The 22,454-nt window shown below is 34.6% G+C and overlaps 1 protein-coding gene across 1 annotated transcript; it reads right to left on the bottom strand.

Annotated features, from left to right (window-relative positions):
* Positions 1-141: 141 nt before the first annotated feature.
* On the bottom strand, positions 142-977 carry LOC113275519 (probable calcium-binding protein CML18). The gene has a single exon (XM_026525049.1). It carries the CDS (start codon positions 894-896, stop codon positions 387-389), a length of 510 nt encoding a protein of 169 aa, XP_026380834.1. The 5' UTR covers positions 897-977; the 3' UTR covers positions 142-386.
* Positions 978-22,454: the final 21,477 nt, after the last annotated feature.

Below are 22,454 nucleotides of genomic sequence, written 5' to 3'. Positions count from 1 at the left end.
AATACTTAATTGACTTCCTCCATTTAAGCTTAATTTATTAGTAAATGATCGTCATCAGATCTTGCCCATTGGTTAGGAGGTATAAACTAAGCAAAATTAATCAAACTAGAAAAATTAATCAATATCTTAAGACACCAAAGATTGAAAAGCCAAGATCCATTTCATTCATAATTACTCTCTGTTCCAAACAACTACAGTCAGTCAAATTATTACAGACTAAAGAAAAGAAACAGATCTCAAACTTTCCGGTGAGTAATTAAGTAAGTAAAAACTAAAAATTAAAAGATAACCACATTCATAATTCCCCAGAACAGCTGAACAAGTACCTGTTGTAGGAAATTAAGGTGACAATTTGGAGTATAGAGCAAGACAATCATCATCATCATCTAAGATTCTTCAGATTTAGGAGTAGAATTAGTCATCATCTTCTTAAACTCTTCAAAATTAACATTACCATCACCATCAGCATCAACAGAACCAATCATCTTCTCACAATCATGAACAGTACAACTCTCACCCAAACTTTTCAAAACCATATGTAACTCAGTAGCAGAAATCAAACCATTCTTATCTTTATCATACATATCAAAAGCATCTTTCAACTCTGTAATCCCATCAGCAACATTAGCACCATTAATATTAGATCCATCAGTAGTACCATGATGAAAATCAGCAAACTCTTTCAGATCTATAAATCCATCACCATCTTTATCAATTTCATCCATCATTTGTTTCAATTCTTCTGGGGATGTCTCAGATCCAAGTGCTTTTAATACATCTGATAACTCTGTGCTTGATATCTTACCATCTCCATTTGCATCAAATCTCTTGAATACACCTTCAACTTCTTCCATGTTTTCCAAGGATACTGAATATTTCTTCCCACTACTACTCATCTTTCTTTTTCTCTCTGGAAAAAACTCAGTTACAGTAAATTATTGCTTCGGCTGTGGCTTCTGTTTGGTTGGTTGTTCTTAAATAAGGAGGGAAAAATTTAACGCGTTTTTTGACGCGTTTGCCTTATAACGCGGATCTCCCTCGAAAAGGTAGTTTTTACTTTTTTTTTTTTTTTTTTTTTTTTTTTTTGGAGTTACTTTTTTTTAGTGTCTGTGGAGGAGAATCCAAACACGGGATGATGGTACGGGAACGGCAGAGCAAACACGCAATAGCAATGACCGTAGGGTGTATAGGTAGGTTGTACATGGAGGTAATGAATAAAGTAAACTCTTGACTTACAAGGAAGAGGTTCATTTGGTCACCGTAGGATTGGTTATAAATAAGGAAAGCTTTTGCAAAGAGCCAAAGGAGTCATTATGGTGGCAAGAAAAAAACTGTTCGTGGAAAATGATATTTGAAGGAGACGAGGAAATAAAGTGGAAAAAGAGGTGATAATTTTGTTCTTCGAGTATCAAGCACTCATGTAAACTTTTATCATCTTATCTCGTCTTTTTGGTAATTTGGGTCAAATCCTCCGGCATATTGCAAGTATTATTGCTTCTCCCTGTTTGGGACCTGTAATATCGATTAGGGAGTAACGAAACAAAACACAAAGTAAAATAGAACATATTGGAAGATATTTTTTTAATGATGGATAAGCAGGTTTTTCTCTCAGAGAGTTTTACAAAGCATGGATGCCTGGAGTTGGAGTAGCGACAACTATTTATGCTCTAGTTCTTACACACAACTAGAAGACGTTCTCCTCCAACTCCTATTAATTCTCAACCACTTAGGAAATGGTTTACCAAGTTAACCAACGAGAATTAAATACATAAGCCCATACCTATCCACCACTAAACTAGCCTTTAGGCAGTACATGAATGGGTTTTAAGTCCGTTAGAAACAGAAGGACTTATTCTTCCCACATCCATTTGATGCACCTAGATTAAGTATCCATGTATACTAAAATAGCAGCATCATGGTCAAATCCTGAACAACCAAATTATACATAATTGTACCACTATGGTCATATGCACATGCCAAATGTGTTTAGTGAAGACGATGCAAATATTATGTATAATAATATAGTAGAATGAAACAATGCAAGTGTTGTGTGCAAAGAAGTGTCGATAATTATTTGTGGTACTTTCCCCGATGGTGTGAGGCCTGACATTATTAACCAGCTTTGTCCATCAACACCATGGTTATCATTCGTAATCTTAGGCCGATTGGCCATACGGTCCAACACTCCCAACGAAAATGATTTACTCAGAGAAGAATTTGCACCGCATTTTCACCGTGTCCAACACTCCCAACGAAAATGATTTACTCAGAGAAGAATTTGCACCGCATTTTCACCGTGTGAGAGGATAAGTGGGGTCCATTTCTACCCCATCTCTATCCCAATGCACCGAACGGTGTCCTGAATCCGTGTGATCTTTCTCAGTGCATTCACGGTGCAAATTCTTTGATGGGTCTAGCAAGATTGAGATACAAGGAAAAAAACAAACTCATTGCCTGATGAAACAAATTAACAGGTTTTCAACCATAAGATCTCTAACAGATTACTTAATAATTTTTTTGATTAAACGGGTTACTACTTAATCACGCCTCTATGCATGGTATTATTCCTTTTTTCTCCGTGTTGTCCAGACTATATGCCATATGCGTTATTCGCCACATAGCTTTAGACCACCCCTGGTTCTCTGCTTCAAGCTTCCAGGGAATTTAATGGGCATATAGCTTTATACCCCTTGTTCCCTTCTTGAAGCTTCTGAGGAAAGAACGGTTGTTAAAATGTATTGTTAAGCTGCTCAAATTACTCCTATAGCTTCACTAAACTTGATCCTTACTTGAAAAGTATACTTACAATGATGCCGTATCATGTGGGAGTTTTAACAAATGTATTACCACTGGTCTCCTGTTTCAAATTTTAACAGCTCGTTTTATGTTGGCCAACCTTACAAAAAAAAACTTCAGGCTCTGCATTGTGAAGGTAACTTGTTATAGGGGCGGCATGGTTTATTAGAGGGGCGGCATTGTGATAGTAATGTCCCTCTAATTGGTTAGGGGATGTCCTATAAGGGTGTAAATTAACTAGATTACCTTTCCCATTTTTTAACATAAATCAAAGCTAAATTGAAAATTTGTTTTTTTTCTTCTTCTCTTCTCCTCCTCCCATCAACCGTAACCTCTATTAAAACTCAAAATTTCATCGTCTTCGATTAATCGACGATTCGAAAATTAATCAAGTGTAGTGTAATGACTTATATGAGGTATGTTTTGAAAACCCAGTTACGATTTGGTTTATTTTGTTCGATTTAATTTTAATTTCTATCAAAAATTAGGATTTTAGATGAAATTGAAATTTCTGGGTTTATGTGACTTACGGTTGTTTTTAACTCAATTACAAACCGTAACTGGATATTTTGATGTTGTTACGATTGGTAATAGTTCAATTACCAACCGTATGTTCTTATATCTGAGAATTTTCTTCAGTTACGGTTGGTAATCATTTTAGTTTACGAATCGTAACTCAGTTACGGTTGGTAACGAGCATTTGGTTATCAACCGTAACTGAGTTACGGTTGGTATCGAGCATTTAGTTACCAACCGTAACTGGTTTTACGATTGGTTTTTCTTCAAATTTAACCAGTTACGGTTGGTAGTTCATCTTTTACTAACCGTAACTTCGATTTACGGTTGGTTATGAAAAAAATTCCAACCGTAATTAGCTCTGAAAATGTAAAAAAATTGAATTTTTTACGTACTTTAGATAACTTTGAGCAACAAAAAGTTAGTTGGGACTAATTAAGAAGTATATCCGGTCATTTTTAGGTCCTGGTTCTTCATTTTGTTGGTTAATTTATTCAATTGATTGAGATTGACCTTCTCCTCTAAACTTTTTTTTTAACTCTAAAAATCAGATTTTGATTTTGAGTTAATATAAGTGAAATTAATCATTAACACTAAACTTGATTATCATCACTAAACTAGGTTATCAATTATGAGGGTTAATTTGCATTTCCAGTATTTTTTTTATAATGGATACTTTGAATGATCATATAATGACCTTTTTTGTCCTATTAGAATGCCGCCCCTCTAATAAACCATGCCCCTGTATAACTCAACCATCACATGGAACGTTTCACTTATTTATTTTATCTACATTCTACACTCAGTTGAAATATATATGTGGTGAAAATGACGGGTTCCATCTTTGTGGAGAATGTCGTCCATATAAGGTCGTGTTGGTCATGTCCCCAACCCCAAAGATATGCATAGATTTCCAGTTCATTTTGACTTGTTAATAGTCTACGGTTGACCGTGTTATAGGCATTCCTCTTAAACACAAATTCCGGACCAACAGGTGTTTAGAGTTGGCGTAGGTCCCATCTTGAAATTTAAATATTTAAATAGAGCTGTCAATTAGTAATCCGGTCCACGGGTTGACCCTAGCCCGGCTTGTTTTAATCCGGCTTGACTGGGCTTATTTCCTAAATGGGCCGGGCTAGGTCTGTTATATCTGACCCTAATAGAAAACAAGCCGGGCTAGGTCTAACCCGCGGGTTACAAGCCAACCCGTTAAATTAAGATAGTAACCTGTAATCGTAGGTATCGGTAGAATTTCATCTGCTACCCAGGTAACCGGGAACTCCTCATTCTTATCTATGTTTTCTAAAAGAAAGAGAAATCAGAAAACAGAAAACTTCTCTTCAAGACTTCAAGTTTTAGATCTGGACTGGAGGCAGAGGTATTCGTGCGTATTCGTTTCTTTTTTTAACTTAAAACTAAATAGGGTTGTTTTTTCTATTCTGAATTCTAGATTAGATTTTGATCTTTAGGTTTAACTATAATGATTTATTTTTTTTTAATTTTCTAACTATCTGTTATTCTGTTTGATTTTCAGGGGTTAGGGTTAGGGCTTTACTCGTAATCAACTAACCAAGTTTTATCCTTTAGGTTGTTTTTCACTTCTAAGTTATAGATTAGATTTTGATCTTTAAGTTTAACTTTAATGATCTTTTTTTTTTAATTTTCTAACTATCTGTTTGATTTTCAGGGGTTAGGGATTTCTTTAGACTACCGTTGAAGAAGAATAGGAAAAATTGGCCGATGATTTTACTTCTACTTTCCTAATCTAGGTGAGTAGTTCTAAGTTTTTAATGCATAACTTGTTTTAAGTACTGTTAGGTGTTTGTGGAAATGATTCTTAGAACCCCAATCCCCTTTTCACGAATTTGTGTCATTTATTGTTAACTCATGTCTCTTAATGTCAATCTATCTCTTAATGTCAATCTATAATAAATTAATAATGCATAGCTTGCTTACGTTATGCTTGTGATATTTATTTGAATTACAAAGGTTTACTGATTCTGAAAATGGAAATGAACTCCATATGCAGCATGTCAGAATCAGAAAGCACATGTTTTATTTTGGCTTACATGAAAGTGTAAAAAAACATACTTTTGTTGGCTTTGCCTTTACCAGTTTGGGATGTGTACTTGTTGGGATTTTAATTATTGACAGCTCTAGTCCCCTGTGATGTATCTCAAGGCTTACTAATTTTGATTTTTGAATTCTTTATGTAGCTTCCTAAAATGTCAGTTGAAGAAGACCATGACGATGTCATGAGTGAAGAGGATATCACAGTAGTAGAGTCAATGACAAGTCAAGAGCATGCTTCAAAGAAAAGGAAATTTACATCAAAAGTATGGAATGATTTTGATTGGTCACGAGACAAAGATGGTAAAGAAAAGTCTACGTGCAAGCATTGTAGGAAGGAATATGCTTATGACAGTCAGAAAGGAGGAACATCAACTATGTCAAGGCATTTAAAGAAGTGCCCTAGACTGAAGATGCAAGATGTGGGGAAACTTTTGTTATCTACAAATAATGGAGAACTGGCTACTCGTGCACGCAAAATAGATCAATCAAAGTTTCGGGATTTAGTTGCAAGACTAATTATTGGTAAAAATCTCCTCTTTAATTGTGTAGAATGGACTGAATTTAGGGAGTTATGTAGTTATCTGAATGTCGATGTTGAAACCATATCAAGGAATACTACAAGGTCTGATATTCTTAAAATGCATAAGTTCCAAAAAGAAGTTATTCGCAAGAAATTACAATGTGCTCCAGGTAAAATATGTCTAACATCAGACATGTGGACCTCCGTCAACACCACTGGATACATAAGTTTAACAGTACACTTTGTTGATCAAGATTGGGTATTGCAGAAGTTTCCTTTAAATTTTTCTCCACTGCCACCACCCCATACTGGTCAAGCACTTTCAGATAAGTTATTTCTGATGTTAAATGATTGGGGAATTGAAGGAAAAGTAACCAGCATCACTTTGGATAACGCTGCATCAAATACTTCATGTGCTAAGATAATGAAGAGTCGATTCATTGCAAGGAATGTTATGTCGGATACTGGGAAAAGAAACTTTCATATAAGGTGTTGTGCTCACATAATAAATCTTATTGTAAGAGATGGACTGACAGAGATTGATCCAGCAGTAATCAAGATAAGGTTAGCAGTGAAGTACCTTAAAGGTTCACAAAGAAAAAATTTCTTGGATACTGTCAGCGATTTAGGAATGTCAGTAAAGATGGGTGTTCGACAAGATGTTAAGACAAGATGGAATTCTACTTATCTTATGTTGCAAAGTTGTATTTCGTATGAAAAAGTCTTCACTCATTTGAGGTTGGTGGACCCTGACTATGCAGAGTCTCCTAATGGGTAAGAATGGGAGCAAATCAAAGTGGTCACGAAGTTTCTCAAGGTCTTTTATGACCTCACGACTCTATTCTCTGGAAACAAGTATCCTACTTCTAATTTTTATTTTGATGGGGTTTGTCAGATTAAAGTATTATTAGATCAAGAGACAACTAATGACATTGAGTTCATCAGAAACATGGCGAAGAAAATGCAAGAAAAATTTGCCAAGTATTGGAAAAAATTGAGTCCAATATTGGCAATGGCAGTCGTTTTAGACCCTCGATTGAAGTTTGAATTTGTAGAGTTTACTTTAGAAAAGGTGTATCATGTTGAGCGTGAAATGAAGAAGGAAGTTGATATTATTAGAAAAAGGATGGCGGCACTCTATAAAGAGTATCATACGGCATCAACTTTAAGAGGTTAGACAACCAATGAAACTCAGAATTCGGGTACTGTAAATGGTGGGAATTCTGGACGCAATGGAAGTGCTTTTATGCAGGTGATATTTCTTTAAGTTTTAACTGCTTGAACATTTCTATAACTGTCCATATAGAACTGGTAGTTAATTGTTGAAGTTTTTTGATGCAGGAATTTGCCGCGGCAAAAAAAAAAATGGTGGTCAACAATCTGACAAGTCAGAACTAGAACAATATCTAAGTGAGTCATCAGGATCAATGTCAACTGATTTTGACATCTTGAAGTATTGGAGAAGCCAAGAACTACGATACCCTAATCTTACAAGAATGGCAACCGATATTTTATCAATTCCTATTTCAACTGTTGCTTCGGAATCTGAATTTAGCCTTGGGGGAAGGGTACTTGACAGATATCGCAGCTCCTTATCACCTGAAAGTGTCGAGGCATTGATAACAACTCGTGATTGGATATATGGAATCGGTAAGACTATAAGAGGCTAAGTGTCTTGAGTAATATTTAAAATTAGTTGTAAGTCTATTTAACAATATATATGAGATTGATAATTACTTATTTTCAATTATATGTAGGAGCTGCATCAACTGATGTTGAGGAAGTGAAAGATAATGATATTAGTGAGGATGTATTGGCTTTTGAGCCAGCAAACAACAATGAGGCAGTAAGTTCTTATGCGTCTAATTAGTATCTGTACTTCAGCGATATAAAGCGGGTAATTATGAAAATTCTATTTATTTACATTAACACATCCTTTTGTTTGATATACTTTTTGCTGGAAATTACAGATTCATACGGGAGCATCTTGAAGTGATACACTTCTATACACAAAATTACAAAGATACATGGAAAAAGAACATTCTTTGGGCACTGATTTAGGAAATATTTTGGACTTCCATATGATATTATCACTGTCTCCTATTTTTTGTATAAATATGAAGGGAGAAACTAACGATATATATTGTATATGTGACTGCATACGAGGGTTTAGTACTTCAGTTTGTCCACTTTTGTATATAAAAGGACAAACATAGATAATAGTTACTGTCACTTTGAGGATTCTTATATGAATCACAATCCTGGACCTATCATATATCCTTAATTCCTTATTAAGGAATATGATACTTTTTGTGCAGGAATTGGTTGTTATTATGGTCTCCTCTTCACTAGTGTAGTGATGAAGTGTTTTAGACTTTTAGTAGGTGATACTGTGGTAAACTGGTAGGCAGTAAAAGTGGAAGTTTGTATTTTTTTTTGGTTTTATATATGCATGTAACTATGTCTATATGTATTCCACTCCACAATTTTGGTTTGGTTCATTTCAATTATGTTTTAGTTGTACTGTGGAATCTGTAATCTGTTTTCAGTATTCATATTTTTAGCACAAAATTAATAAAGTCAAATTTACCAGCCAACCCGCAACCCATCAGATCCAACCCGTCTAGGGCTAGGGTTGGGGTTTTGGGCTTGTACATGAATAGTACTAGGGCTAGGATTGACCCTAACCCGTCCGTGGCTTGTCAAGCTAGGGTCGGGTTGACCCTAGCTTGCCCGTTTGACAGCTCTACATTTAAAGAATTGCCATCCTCTGCGGTATCACAAGTCCAAAATTGTTTTTGGGTTTGGACTAGTACATGTGATGGGCTTGATATAATTAAAAAAAATATGTTGTTTGGAAATTTAGAAGGTACTCAATAGAACATCGCAACCATTAAAAAAAATATGGTACTCATATTCATGTTTTTTTGGTGATAACTGGATCTGTCAAATATCTGAGTTTTTAGGCTTAGTCTTTCGATCTAGCATCTAGATTTGAAGTTCAAATCACCTAGAATACCCATATAATAGAACATCGCAACCATTTCGCGAAAAGTAGATTTTGATCGCGCTGAATAGAACACCGCAACCATCTCAGTCGTCAGATCAAAAAATAAAACAATCACACTGAACCATTCCGCGAAAAGTAGAATTTTGGTTGCGCTGAATGAAACAACGAAACTATCTCGCTACTAGTTGGCATTCGAGATATATCTGGAGAGACACGTAGTGTTGAAGAATAGTCAATGCGTTGAGAAGAAATTGCAACGCTTTTTGTCTAATCTAAAAGTCAAATCTAGCACATAAGACTTAGACTTATGTAATAGTTAGCATAATCCTGGTTATATGGTCAGTGATTTCATTGACACCAACCCAAGGAAATGGAATCATAATTTAGTCACTTCTTTCTTCACTCCAGAGAATAGTTCTAAGCAGGTGTAGATAGATTAGTTTGGCGGGCCTTATACGAAAACTGGTAATTTCTCGGTTAAGTCATGCTATAGAGTTAACATTAGGGAGCTGATACAAGTTCTCATAGACTATGCAATGATAGTATTTATAAGTTCATATGGAGACTGCCAATAATTCCTTAGATACAATTGTTTTTGTGGAAATGCTATGAAAATATTATACCTTCCAAAACTAAGATAGGTAGATATAACTCTTCTCATACTCTTACTTATAGCATGTGTAACAACAATAAGTTGGAAACTGCTGAGCATATCATTTTATACTGTGATTTTGCTTTATCGGTGTGGAATTCTTTCCCTTGGGGAAGCCATATCTCGTAGTACCAAAACTAAACTATCGCTATCAAATATTAGGTGAAGGAACTTTTAGATAGCACCCTATCTATTGGCCAAAAGTGTGACATTAGTACTACATTTGATATTTCGTGTTGAGTTTATCTCGCTTATATATTTCTCGGAATATGTATTGCCAAGCTTTCGCTTCGGTAAAATTCATCTTACATTCGTGATGAAAGTCCGAATAAGATCATCTGAAAATTACCGAGTTACATCTTACATGGTTTGTGTGATACAATCATTTGGTGTTGCCTTGAAATGTTTCATTATGATAATTTCAATAACTTGGAAATTGCTTTGACGAAAAATAGTTTGTGAAGAATAACTATATAATGCCCTCTAAGAAAGTTTCAATGATTGAAATTAAGAGTTGATTATGTAACCATCTTTGGATATAAGCATATACAGTGTATTCGCGCATTAGTTGTATAAATCCATAAACCGGGAGCCAAGTGTATGCATATGTGTATACGAAATTGGTGAAGGAGACAGGTTAAGTATGCGTACCCGTACGCATACTGGCGGAAGTTTTCAAACCGAAAATTTCTGCTGAGTTTGGAAACTAAAACAAACTTAAATCCGGTTGCTTAAGTACGCATACCCGTACGCATACTTAAGATGGTTACTTTATCAAATCGGTCAGTTCATGAACTTATACATTTAAATCATAAGGAATGCAATCTTTGCAAACCGTGGATATAATGTTTCATGATTGATTCAAGTGAATCAAGTCGATTTTGTTTCGATTGTGTTCTTGTATATTTCTATGAGAATATCGCAATTGAACAACTCTTTAACTAGTTTCATTTGAGTCATTTTAACTAGTTATGGATAAGATGAATATGGTTGATATGAGAGTTATCATATGCCTAACTTCGATTGACCGCTGTTGAGCCAACATAGTGTACACGTTTGGGTATGGTTCATAAACCTGAATGAGGGTACATTTCATTTGTGTCTAACAATCTAAATTCGATCTAACGGTTGAAAGATATTAGCTTGGCTGAATCGGATTTTTCATCTAACGGTGAATATTGAATGTTTAGTTACCAAGGTAACTTGGATTGCAAACCCTTATTTGAAAACTATACAAAGGAGAACTCTAGCAACTGTGAAACCTAATCCCCACACTTCTTTGTGTTAATAGTTACATAAGCTAGAGTCGATTTTCCTTTAACCTTAGGTTTTCCTAAACCTTGTAGGTTAACGACTTGAAAGACTTCGTTGGGATTGTGAAGCCAGACCCAACTATTTCTCTTGTAATTGCGTGTTCTGATCTTGCCCGATTCTATTGTTTGAGTGCTATCTTCTCTAAGATTTGCTCGAGATTAATTTCTCCGATAGGAAAGATAAAACGTGATCACAAACATCTTCGTCTCATCGTTTGTGATTCCACAATATCTAGTTTCGCCATCATACGATTTAGATTATTGTGAGGTGATTGATAATACTAGGCTGATATTCAGGAATATAAGTCCGGTTTATCAATTGGTTCATGTTCAACTCGATTTATCAAAAGACGAAACAAAAACTCTTGGGTATTTTCGTGGGAGACAGATTTATTCAATCCTATATACTTTTCTGTGTGAGACAGATTTGTTTATCAAGTTTCGACTTTGGGTCGTAGCAACTCTTGGTTGTGGGTGAGATCAACTAAGGGAATCAAGTTCGTAGTATCTTGTTGGGATCAAAGATGTAAGGAACGCAATTGTACCTTGAATCGGTGTGAGATTGATTAGGGTTCAACTGCAGTCCAGTCCGAAGTTCATTGGTAGTAGGCTAGTGTCTGTAGCGGCTTAATACAGTGTGGTGTTCAAACTGGATTAGGTCCCGGGGTTTTTCTGCATTTGCGGTTTCCTCGTTAACAAAATTCTAGTGTCTGTGTTATTTCTTTTCCCCATCTTTTTTTGTTATATAAATGAAATATCACAGGTTGTGTGTTGTATCGATCAATTAGGAAATCCAACCTTTGGTTGTTGATTGAGATTGATTGATCCTTGAATATTAGTTTTTGATACCGTTCAAGTTTACTCCTCTATATTCAATCAGGCTCGCAGATTTCTATTTGTTGATTGCGGATTGAATTAAGAGTTAGAGATATTAATACTCTTTGATATACTTTTCTCTATATTGAGTCTGACTGTCTAGTTGATTCTCTAGAAAGTATATTGGAGTAAGTCCTCTCAGATTGCCAAACGAATTGCTGGGTATGGTTGTTAGACCCCCGTATTTTCAATTGGTATCAGAGCAGGCAAACACGTTAAAGACCTTATAAGTCTGTGTTTGTAGCGATCTGATATGGACATAGGTGATATTTCTGATCACGTACCACTAGTTCAGGAACATTCCATCTTGGATAAAAGTCATGTTTCCATTGAGAATTCCATTACAACTTCGTTATCTTCCAAACTCACTCCAAACTGGGAGGCTCGTCTTGATGAACAATTAGATGAACTCTCTGATAATAGTGATTCAGAAGAAGGAAAAAATTTCGAAGAAGAAGTCTCACAGTACATTATCCTCTTTGAGCGTCTTCTAAAAAAAAAGGTCAACATCTTGCTTGGCTGAATTCCTAACTCCTTTCTGCATTGAAAACAGAAAATTGAGAAAACTCTTTAAAGGGTACGATTGTGGGTATAGTTTATTACAGGTTACTCTAAAAAATCGTGACGAGGATATATGTTCAGAGAATTCTGAATGTGATGATCTTCGTCGAAATCTCTTTGTGTTGAAAGAAAGACTTGCAGAAACTGAAGCAAGATATGACTCTCAACAAAAATGTTTGAATGACAGAGAAAAGGTTTTTCTATTCAGAGAAAGACAATCGGAGACTGATCTTAGTGCTACTCTTAAAAAGGTCAATGTCCTGGAAGAGAATTTGAAAAAATTCAACTCTAGCTCTACAAAACTGTCTTCTATGCTTGGAGCATGTAAAGGACCTCGAAATAAATGTGGACTAAGCTATAAAGGTACTAACGCTCCAAGTACTAGTAATATGGTTTTTGTCAAGGAAAATGATCCTCTTCGATCTACAACTACATATGTGCCTGGAAATGAAGTTCATCAGTCTTCAAGGACGAATCATATGAGAATGAATAAATACGATCCTCAACTGCTATTATTGCGGAAAGAAAGGTCACATCGAAAAAAATGTCATCTTCGTCTATGGAATGAAAAACTTCATAACATTCTCATATGGATGTCTAAAGAAGTAATCAAATCTGTTCCCAAGTGTTCAGTTAAAGATTCATTCCACAATCCAGAAAAATGTTGTGATGGGACAATTCCTGATTATCAACATAACATTTTCCTTCTTACAATTGTAAAAAGAATAATGTTGTATGGATGACTGACATCTCTGAAAGACCTGTAAGGAGAAAAAGATATCGAAGAAAGAAAAATTCTTCAAAATTATCTCTTTCCGTCAAGGATGATATTGCTTCTAAAATAAATGCTCCTGGCTACATTCATATCAACAATCATGTGTCAGAATTCAAGACCAATATCAACGGTCTCAAACGCAAGATCAAGAAGGCGAAAAAAGCAGCTGATTCAGGTAAGTCATGTTCCTCTCTAGTCAATTCTTTTATAGATGTGCATAATAATTCTATCATAAGTCAAGAGAGCAGGCCATAATGTATCAATATCTCTGATGAAAATCATGTTCATCATCATACAACTTGACCGGTTCCGTGTGTATATCTTCTTTATGGACCAGTGAGAAGATACACATGACTCTCAAGAAGATGACTACTTCTTGACAAATGGTTTATGTTGTTTTGAGATATCTTTGATCCTCATTCTCGGAACCTTCTTTTGTTCTCGCAGTTCTTTCTCAAGAAAAAAAATCACTAGTTGATCTTCCTAAACTAATAGTTGAGTTTTGTTAGATTCACAAGCTCCTGTCATGGATTTTAATACGTTTTGCTCCATCTGGTCCTTGTCCTTGCTATTTGGGTCTCGACCACGAACCCGTGCACCCGGACCTTTTGTCTATACGCCCATAAGGAACCCTAGGTTTCTCGTGCATGTACCTTTAAATATATGTTAGGAGATCCTCTCTTTGATATATTCCGGTACAGTGACAGCGGAGCTCTCTTTGGGTTGACTGATCAAGTGCACTATGGAGGAAAGCAAGATGGAAGTTAGCTTTAAAGAAAAGTCTTTTGATCTCGATGATAACCCCATTCCTGTTATTTGCTATAAAGCAATTGATCATGAAAAAGATCTTCCAATCCAGATTTGCATTCAGCTGGTTGGAAGTCTTCTTCAAGATTTTGAGGTCGTCCGTTAACATCTTGAGATTGCATCAAAGAATCTAGTTTTTTTGAAGGAGGAGCTAAAGAAAGCAACGGATGAAATCGCCCTTGTGTGTTCTCTGGTTGCTGATTTTGTCTAGTAAATATTCTTTTTATGTGTTTAGAAGAATAACTAGGATTTGAAATAGCCACTACTGTGAGTACAGATAGCTAGTTCCAAACGTTCTCATCTTCAATGTTTTTAGATTTATTTATTTAAATTCTAAGTTATTTGGAAGATGATGTTTGCAATTTTAATCTCTATGGTTTTATATATTGCAAATTGTTTTGGGATATGTTGTTTATGTCCATGAACCTTGATTGTCCCATACTTGTTCAAAAGTTATCTCTATTATATGTCGGTATAAAAGTATTGATAAAATATAGAATGAACTTTTGACATTACAAAAGTTATGCCTTTTATGTCATTATGCAAATATTGATGAAAGAAAGGATGAACTTTTGTTTACGAGAATTGTCTATATGATGTTATTATGAAAATAGTGATGGAAAATATAGTAAATTCTTTTTTATTCCGCAATATTGATCTTCTCGTATCCTCATCTTTGTGTTTTTACTGTGTTGCTGCGTAAGTTCTCTTACGTCGAGCATGTGTAATTGAATTGATCATCTTGTGTGGTTAATTCTATTGATCCTTTGGATACAAATATATGTTTTCATGTGATTTGGTTATGTCCAAAGAAATCCTTTTTTTCTTGTAAAAGCAAGGTCGCCTTTGTTGTTCTCTCGGGAATGACATTTTATGGGGGATAGTTCTTTTTGAACTTGTGCTTAATTGCCATATCTTTGTGGGGAGTGCGGCTGTGGAATATTATAGGGGTTATCATGTATCTTTATAAACTCCTTTATGAATACATTTAACTTCGGCTTTATGATTGCATCTAAATTTGTTGGTATGTTGTTCTCTTTTGGTCATGAAGAATCTCTATGGAAATTTCATGAGGATCCCACTAATTTTCGTACCTTTGCCAATTTTATTGAAAAAGGGGGAGAATTAATGTGCAGTTTCATACTACAAATACATATGGTTTATCATTATGTAAGGGAGAGTGGTTTTCATATTGAGATGATGTATTAACTAACTGGGAGTAATACATATCACCGTAGTATTATTGTCAAAGTTGTGATGCAATTGAACTTTAATGCTGTGTAATAATGTTATGACACTGTATAACAATGATTGAGAGCATTTGTTTTCTCATTGTTATCCCTGCGGATCATCAACATCTATGAGACTAAACTTACAACCTTTGGAATCATGGAGTACTTAGAAGTGACGAAGATCTCGAGTCGTGTTGAAGATGCCAAGGAGATCAAGCATTTGGATGAGAAGCTACAAAAATTTTATTTATTTTGTAATCCATATGTATTGATAGTTTTGTCACTAAAATTGACAAAAGGGGAGATTGTTAGAGCATTGCTCGGTCGAACTCTCACGCGTTGCTATCTCAAGCATGTTTGTCAATGTTAGTGATCAAAACTATGATTCTTGATTTCTAGCCTATTTAGATGTCTCGGACTAGGACATAGATTGTGTAGTTGAGCTTTAGACTTCACGGCGTTCATCTCTTGAAAACGAAGAACTACTAAGGGGAGCTTGTGGAACTTCATCAATAAAAGGTATGTGGAGACTAAACTTATCTATCACTTGGAAAGTCTATTTCTAATCTATATCCTATATTGAGACATAAGTCGTGTTATGATATAGTTTTCTATTATACACATTTGAGATTTCGAGCTGAGTTTATCTCCCGTATATATTTCTCGGAATATGTGTTGGCAATCTTTCGCTTCGACCAAATTCATCTTACATTCGTGATGAATGTCCGAATAAGATCATATGAAAATTACCGAGTTACATATTATATGGTTTGTGTGATACTATCATTTGGTGTTGCCTTGGAATGTTTCATTATGATAATTTCAATAACTTGAAAGTTGCTTTGACGAAAAATAGTTTGTGAACAACAACTATATAACGTCCTATAAGAAAGTTTCAATGATTGAAATAAAGAGTTGATTATGTAACCATCTTTGGATATAAGCATATACAGTGTGTTCGCGCATTAGTATATAAATCCATAAACCGGGAGCCAAGTGTATGCATATGTGTGTATGCGAAATTGGTGAAGGAGAAAGGTTAAGTATGCGTACCCGTACGTATACTTGCGGAAGTTTTCCAACCAAAAATTTCTGATGAGTTTGGATTTGACAAAATCTTAACTAGTCACCTTAAGTATGCGTACCCGCATACTGGCGGAAGTTTTCAAACCGAAAATTTCTGCTGAGTTTGGAAACTAAAACAAACTCAAATCCGGTTGCTTAAGTACGCATACCCGTACGCATACTTAAGATGGTTACTTTATCAAATCGGTCATTGCATGAACTTAAACATTTAAATCATAAGGAATGCAATCTTTGCAAACCGTGGATATAATGTTTCATGATTGATTCAAGTGAATCAAATCGATTTTGTTTCGATTATGTTCTTGTATATTTCTATGAGAATATCGCAATTGAACAACTCTTTAACTAGTTTCATTTGAGTCATTTGAACTAGTTATGGATAAGATGAATATGGTTAATATGAGAGTTATCATATGGATAACTTCGGTTGACCATTGTTGAGCCAACACGAGTGTACACGTTTGGGTACGGTTCATAAACCTAAATGAGGGCACATTTCATTTGTGTCTAACAAGCTAAATTCGATCTAACAGTTGAAAGATATTAGCTTGGTTGAATCAGGTTTTTCATCTAACGGTGAATATTTAATGCTTTGTTACCAAGGTAACTTGGATTGCAAACCCTGATTTGAAAACTATACAAAGGAGAACTCTAGCAACTGGGAAACCTAATCCCCACACTTATGTGTGTTACTAGTTTCATAAGCTAGAGTTGATTTTCCTTTAACCTTAGATTTTCCTAAACCTTTTACGTTAACGAATTGAAAGACTTCACTGTGATTGTGAAGCCAGACCCAACTATTTCTCTTGTGGTTTCCTGTTCTAATCTTGCCTGATTATATCGTTTGAGTACTATCTTCTCTAAGATTTGCTCGAGATTAATTTCTCCGATAGGCAAGATAAAACGTGATCACAAACATCTTCGTCTCATCGTTTGTGATTCCACAATATCTAGTTTCGCTATTATACGAGTAAGATTATTGTGAGGTGATTGATAATACTAAGCTGTTCTTCGGGAATATAAGTCCGGTTTATCAATTGGTTCATGTTCACCTTGATTTATCAAAAGACGGAACAAAAAATCTTGGATATTTCTATGGGAGATATATTTATTCAATCCTATAGGCTTTTCTGTGTGAGACAGATAACCTCGAGTATATATACATAAATGTACATTTACCGTCATAGAAATTATTCCATAGAGTGAGCATTTGTTTCGATAGATTAGAAAGGTAGAATTAAACAAGAATCCAAATGAAATCAATTATCATCTTTGTTGATGAAGTCCTTGTTTATGTCTTCTTGTAGTCTTCAAACTTTATCCTTCAAGGATAGCTTCGATTCTACTTCTTAGACTTAATCTAGTCTGAAACTATCTTAAATATGCTAAATCAAGAATGCATTTTGGCAACTAAAGTTGACAACTAACTTGACATACCAATTCTAGTGGGTTCAACCGAGAAATGCTCTAACAATAACATAGATATGTATTATTAAATATGAAAATAAAAACAACTACCTAAAAATAAAGCTTATGGCATCAATTTTTTTCTTTTTCACGTATGATAGTATTCTGATTTGGTAACAAATATGATGTTTGGTTCTAATAAATATCACCTTAAGATGATTCAATATCAAACAACTAGAAATATTTATTTGACATTATATGTGATATCCCGTGTATCACATACATAATATATATATAGAGGGAGGATTCATGGACACTCTTGTATGCACACTATCATACTTGTTTATTCTATTTTCTCCATAAAATCCAAACGACGACGAATTTAAATTTAAGATTTTGATGATACCTTCCTCTTATAAAACTCTACATTCCTACCAAAAATGATCAAAATTTGAGACGTGTAACATCACTATCTTCCCCTTTGAAAATCAGTCGTTAAAAGTTAACAGTTGAAGTTAAGATCGGTAAATGGTAAGGCTTTATATCTTGGGTCATGATTTAGATCGGTAAAGTGTCAAGGAAGAATATACAAGCTGTTTTATAACCTTGCTATATTTAATTACGAAGTATAACGTTTATCTTTTGAACTTTGTAATTGCGACATAGATAAACTTTATAACTTGTTACTAGATTGTGTAATGAACTTAGGATTGATTTCATGCCTGAAAACTATGTTAAATTACACGAGTTTAAGGGAGTACACTTATGAACTTGTTTCGTAGTTAAAAGAAATCAAATTGATTGGTGGTCCGGTTTCATTGAAGATCTAAAGCAGATCCGATCCCTACTTATGTTGGGAACCATGGTAGACCGATACTTACCTATATGGGGAATGAAGGTAAAACCCAATCCCTACCTAAATTTGGGAACTAAAGTAGAACGATTCCCATAAGCAAAACCGATTTCTCTTGTCACGTATATTTTAGGGTTTGTGTGATTTTTGAAATTGGGTTGGCAAAATAAGAAAGATCAAGATGTAGATATAGTGAGTAATCTGAACATGTGCACAAATCTTATATTTTATTTTTCAAATATATTCCTTGATACTCAAAGTGAGATCCCAGACCGAAATATTTGAGAATTTTTTTATTAAAATTCTACTACCATTGGCTGATGAGGAGATGGTTGTGCATATACTACCAACGGTTGATGAGGAGACCGAGGCATCGGTGCAGGAATAAGCTATTGTTGCTCACAGTGAAACTGAATGATATGATGTTGTTGCTCTTGGGGCTGAGGTGTTTTTTCTACCAAGAAATTAATTTGCTGCACCAATTCCTCGTTATGATTATGCCTTGATAACCATTACCCATTTGATTTATCCTATCACTGTATTGCTTGCGATACACCCATCCATTGACTTGGTTGACAGTAAGATCTATTTATATTTCTAACTGATCCCTCCTCGCTGGAGTTGGATTTCCATCTTCTTCATCATACAACTCTTCCAATCTTCTATACTGTTCTGGAGTGAAAGTTTTCCCTCCCATGTTTGAATATTAATCACTTTGGAATCACCCAAGTACTCTCACACGAGAATCAGGTTCACGGAATAGTCTCTGTAAACTTTATGATTTTGAGAGAAAGTGATATAACTCCAGATACTATTCCTTGATTGAGACTCATTAAGTTGAACTTTCGGAATTGTGTTTATGTTTGCCCATACAGATTGCCTAAGAATAGTTGGTGGTGTACAAGTGTTTTCACTTTCATTTAGTTTTGGCTTGTAAAAACAGTAATCATAGGAGCAGTGGCTACCTAAGATTTAAGACCTTTTCCACCAAAATTTCATCCCCGCAAAGGTGAAGGTCCTAAAAATAGATGACCTGGCTAAGTGGGGGTAAAAGAGAAAGTCTATATTATACTTTCTCTATAACATGGGGTCTTAATTCCACATCATCATTTATTTCTAAATTTAAACAAAGATTGTTAGATAAGACCTTGGAGAGGTGTTAATAAGACCTCCACATAGGATGACCTTGACCCCAAGCATTGGAGATGCTCTTAGGCAAGCCTAAGTTTTTTTCTATGAAAAAAGTAAAAGAAAAGTGATGTCAATCGTTACTGGCCGGATTGGGGTATACCCAAACTAAATGCGATATAGTGATCACGAAACAGGGTCATTTGAAAGTAAAATCTAAAGCCCCTTATTCATCTATCTTTAATGATGTTTAATATTAGATTAAATTTGTTAAGAGAATATTTTGTTTATGGTTTTTGTTTGCTTTAACTAATGAATCTTGTTAGAATTTTTTTTGGAATTTGGTTTTTAAGAATTTTCTAACGAAAATTTATTACTCTAATCAAAGACTTCTCAAAATGGAATTGAAAAAGATTCTGTTGGTTTAATTTCTTCAAATTAAAGAAAGAATTCAAGAATTCATAACCCAGGTTATGAAAAGCCGTTATGCTCGACTGCACAAAAACATGCCGACCAGGCATGGTCGTCATGATCGTATAATAACAAAATGACGACGTTTAATAGTCAATCAAATATAATCATATTGTACTTATTCCAACCATGCCGAATAACTATTGCCAGACGTCTTCACAGTTATTGTTTCAAAAACATGACGACTAAAAGAAAAAATAGAGATAAGAAAATCGGCATTTTAGCAATTTTGGTCGTCAGGATCGAAAATGTATTAAAGTGACGACCATAACCTAGTCGGAAAGTTAGGTTTTGAAAATCCCGACGACTGATTACAAAATGGGACACATGAAAAATAATTTTATGACAATATTAGTCGGCATGATTTAGATTTTCATAACAGGACGACTAATCGTATTCATCAACTAGTCGTTAAGGTTTGGGATTAATATCATGACGACCCTGTGAATGTTACTTTCAGAGATGAAAAGTCGTCCCGATGTTCATCCCAAGAAGATGACGACCAAAATAAAACTTGAAAATTCGTCAAGACCGATGAAGAGATACCCTGACGACTATATAACTGCAAATCAACAATTTCAAATTTTCTGACATTATTTGACATTCAAACAACAAAATAAAGAAGTGATCGTTAGATTGGGAAGGAGAATAGGTTCATTTGAGTTTGATATAAACAAGGTGTTACTTTTAATCGTCGAGTTTTTTTTGAAACGAAATGATGGAGATAGAGAATAAAACGATTGAAAAGAAGAAGTAGTGGTTGTTAGGTTGGGAAGGCGAATGAATTGGTTCGAGGTTGGGAAGAAAAAGAGTTTGGTGAGATAGTTAGATATTTTTGCCCGTTTGAACACCCCTTAACATTTCAACTAAGTCCACTTAAATTTTTATAGAGGAAGGGTCCCCTCACACTGTTATTTTCACACTATCTCATACGTTTGGAGACATTTTTTTTAACCAAAACTAAATGGTAACGTATTTGAAGCTAATATTTTGGGGATATGTTCGTCTTACAAAGATCTACATACTCACAAAAAATGAGCTTATTCTGAAACGTATAACTCTACCATCTACTACTTTGAAAAATGACCGTCGAATCCATTAATTTTCAACCGTTAAAATTAAGATTAGTATATGGTGAAGTTTGGTATTTCGGAAAGTGCTCATTTTTTTATGTGTATGTAGAGCTATGTAAGACGAACATATAGCCAAAATATCAGCTTTAAATACGTTAGTGTTTGATTTTGATTAAAAAAACATCTCTCAACGTGTAAGATAATGTGAAAATAAGAGTATGAAGGGATCTTATCTCATTTTTATATACCTCAAATTAGTCTGGGTGCCGGTCAATTTTTCTTGGGGAAAAATATCGTTTGGTCCTTTTTTAGGTAGGCCCATGTCAGTCTAGTCCTTTGGGAAAACGCCTTTACTGTTTGGTCCATAATTATTTAAAAATATTAAATGGACAAAAGTACCCTTCCGTGTTAATTTTTAGTTATTTTTTGTAGCAGTTCATTCGTCAAAATGAACTCCGGTTAATTTCTACTTACTTTTTCAGAAATCACCTATATAAACCAGAGTTCATTCCAGAGATGAACTCCATATAAAAACCTAAAAAAACAAAGTTCATTCCAGAAATGAACTCCATATAAAAACCTAAAAAAAACAAAGTTCATTCCAGAAATGAACTCCATATAAAAACCTAAAAAAAACAAAGTTCATTCCAGAAATGAACTCCATATAAAAACCTAAAAAAACCAGAGTTCATTCCAGAAATGAACTCCATATAAAACTTAAAGAACCCAGAGTTCATTCCAGAGATGAACTCCATATAAAAACCTAAAAAAACAAAGTTCATTCCAGAAATGAACTCCATATAAAAACCTAAAAAAACAGAGTTCATTCCAGAAATGAACTCCATATAAAAACCTAAAAAAACAGAGTTCATTCCAGAAATGAACTCCATATAAAACCTAAAAAAACCAGAGTTCATTCCAGAAATGAACTCCATATAAAAACCTAAAAAAAACAGAGTTCATTCCAGAAATGAACTCCATATAAAAACCTAAAAAAACAGAGTTCATTTCAGAAATGAACTTCATATAAAAACCTAAAAAAAACAGAGTTCATTTATGAAATGAACTGCAACATCATCATCTTCATCATCTCCGTCGTCTTCAACAACAGCATCAAACATCATCGTCTTTAAAACAGCACCAGCAACATCATATTCATCATGTTTATCGTCTTCAACACGAGCAACAAACATAAATAAAAATCAAGATCGTCATCAAAATCTAGATCTTCAACATAAAAAATCAAGATCTTCGTCTTCAACATCTTCATAATCAAAATCAAGATCTTCGTCTTCAATATCTTCA

Source organism: Papaver somniferum, chromosome 4 (genome assembly GCF_003573695.1).
Source record: "Papaver somniferum cultivar HN1 chromosome 4, ASM357369v1, whole genome shotgun sequence".
NCBI classification, from domain to species: Eukaryota; Viridiplantae; Streptophyta; class Magnoliopsida; order Ranunculales; family Papaveraceae; genus Papaver; species Papaver somniferum.
This window is presented reverse-complemented; position numbering and strand designations above follow the sequence as displayed.

Coding starts and splice junctions, on each gene's coding strand:
- LOC113275519 (XM_026525049.1), bottom strand. CDS start 896: ATGAGTAGTAGTGGGAAGAAATATTCAGTATCCTTGGAAAACATGGAA.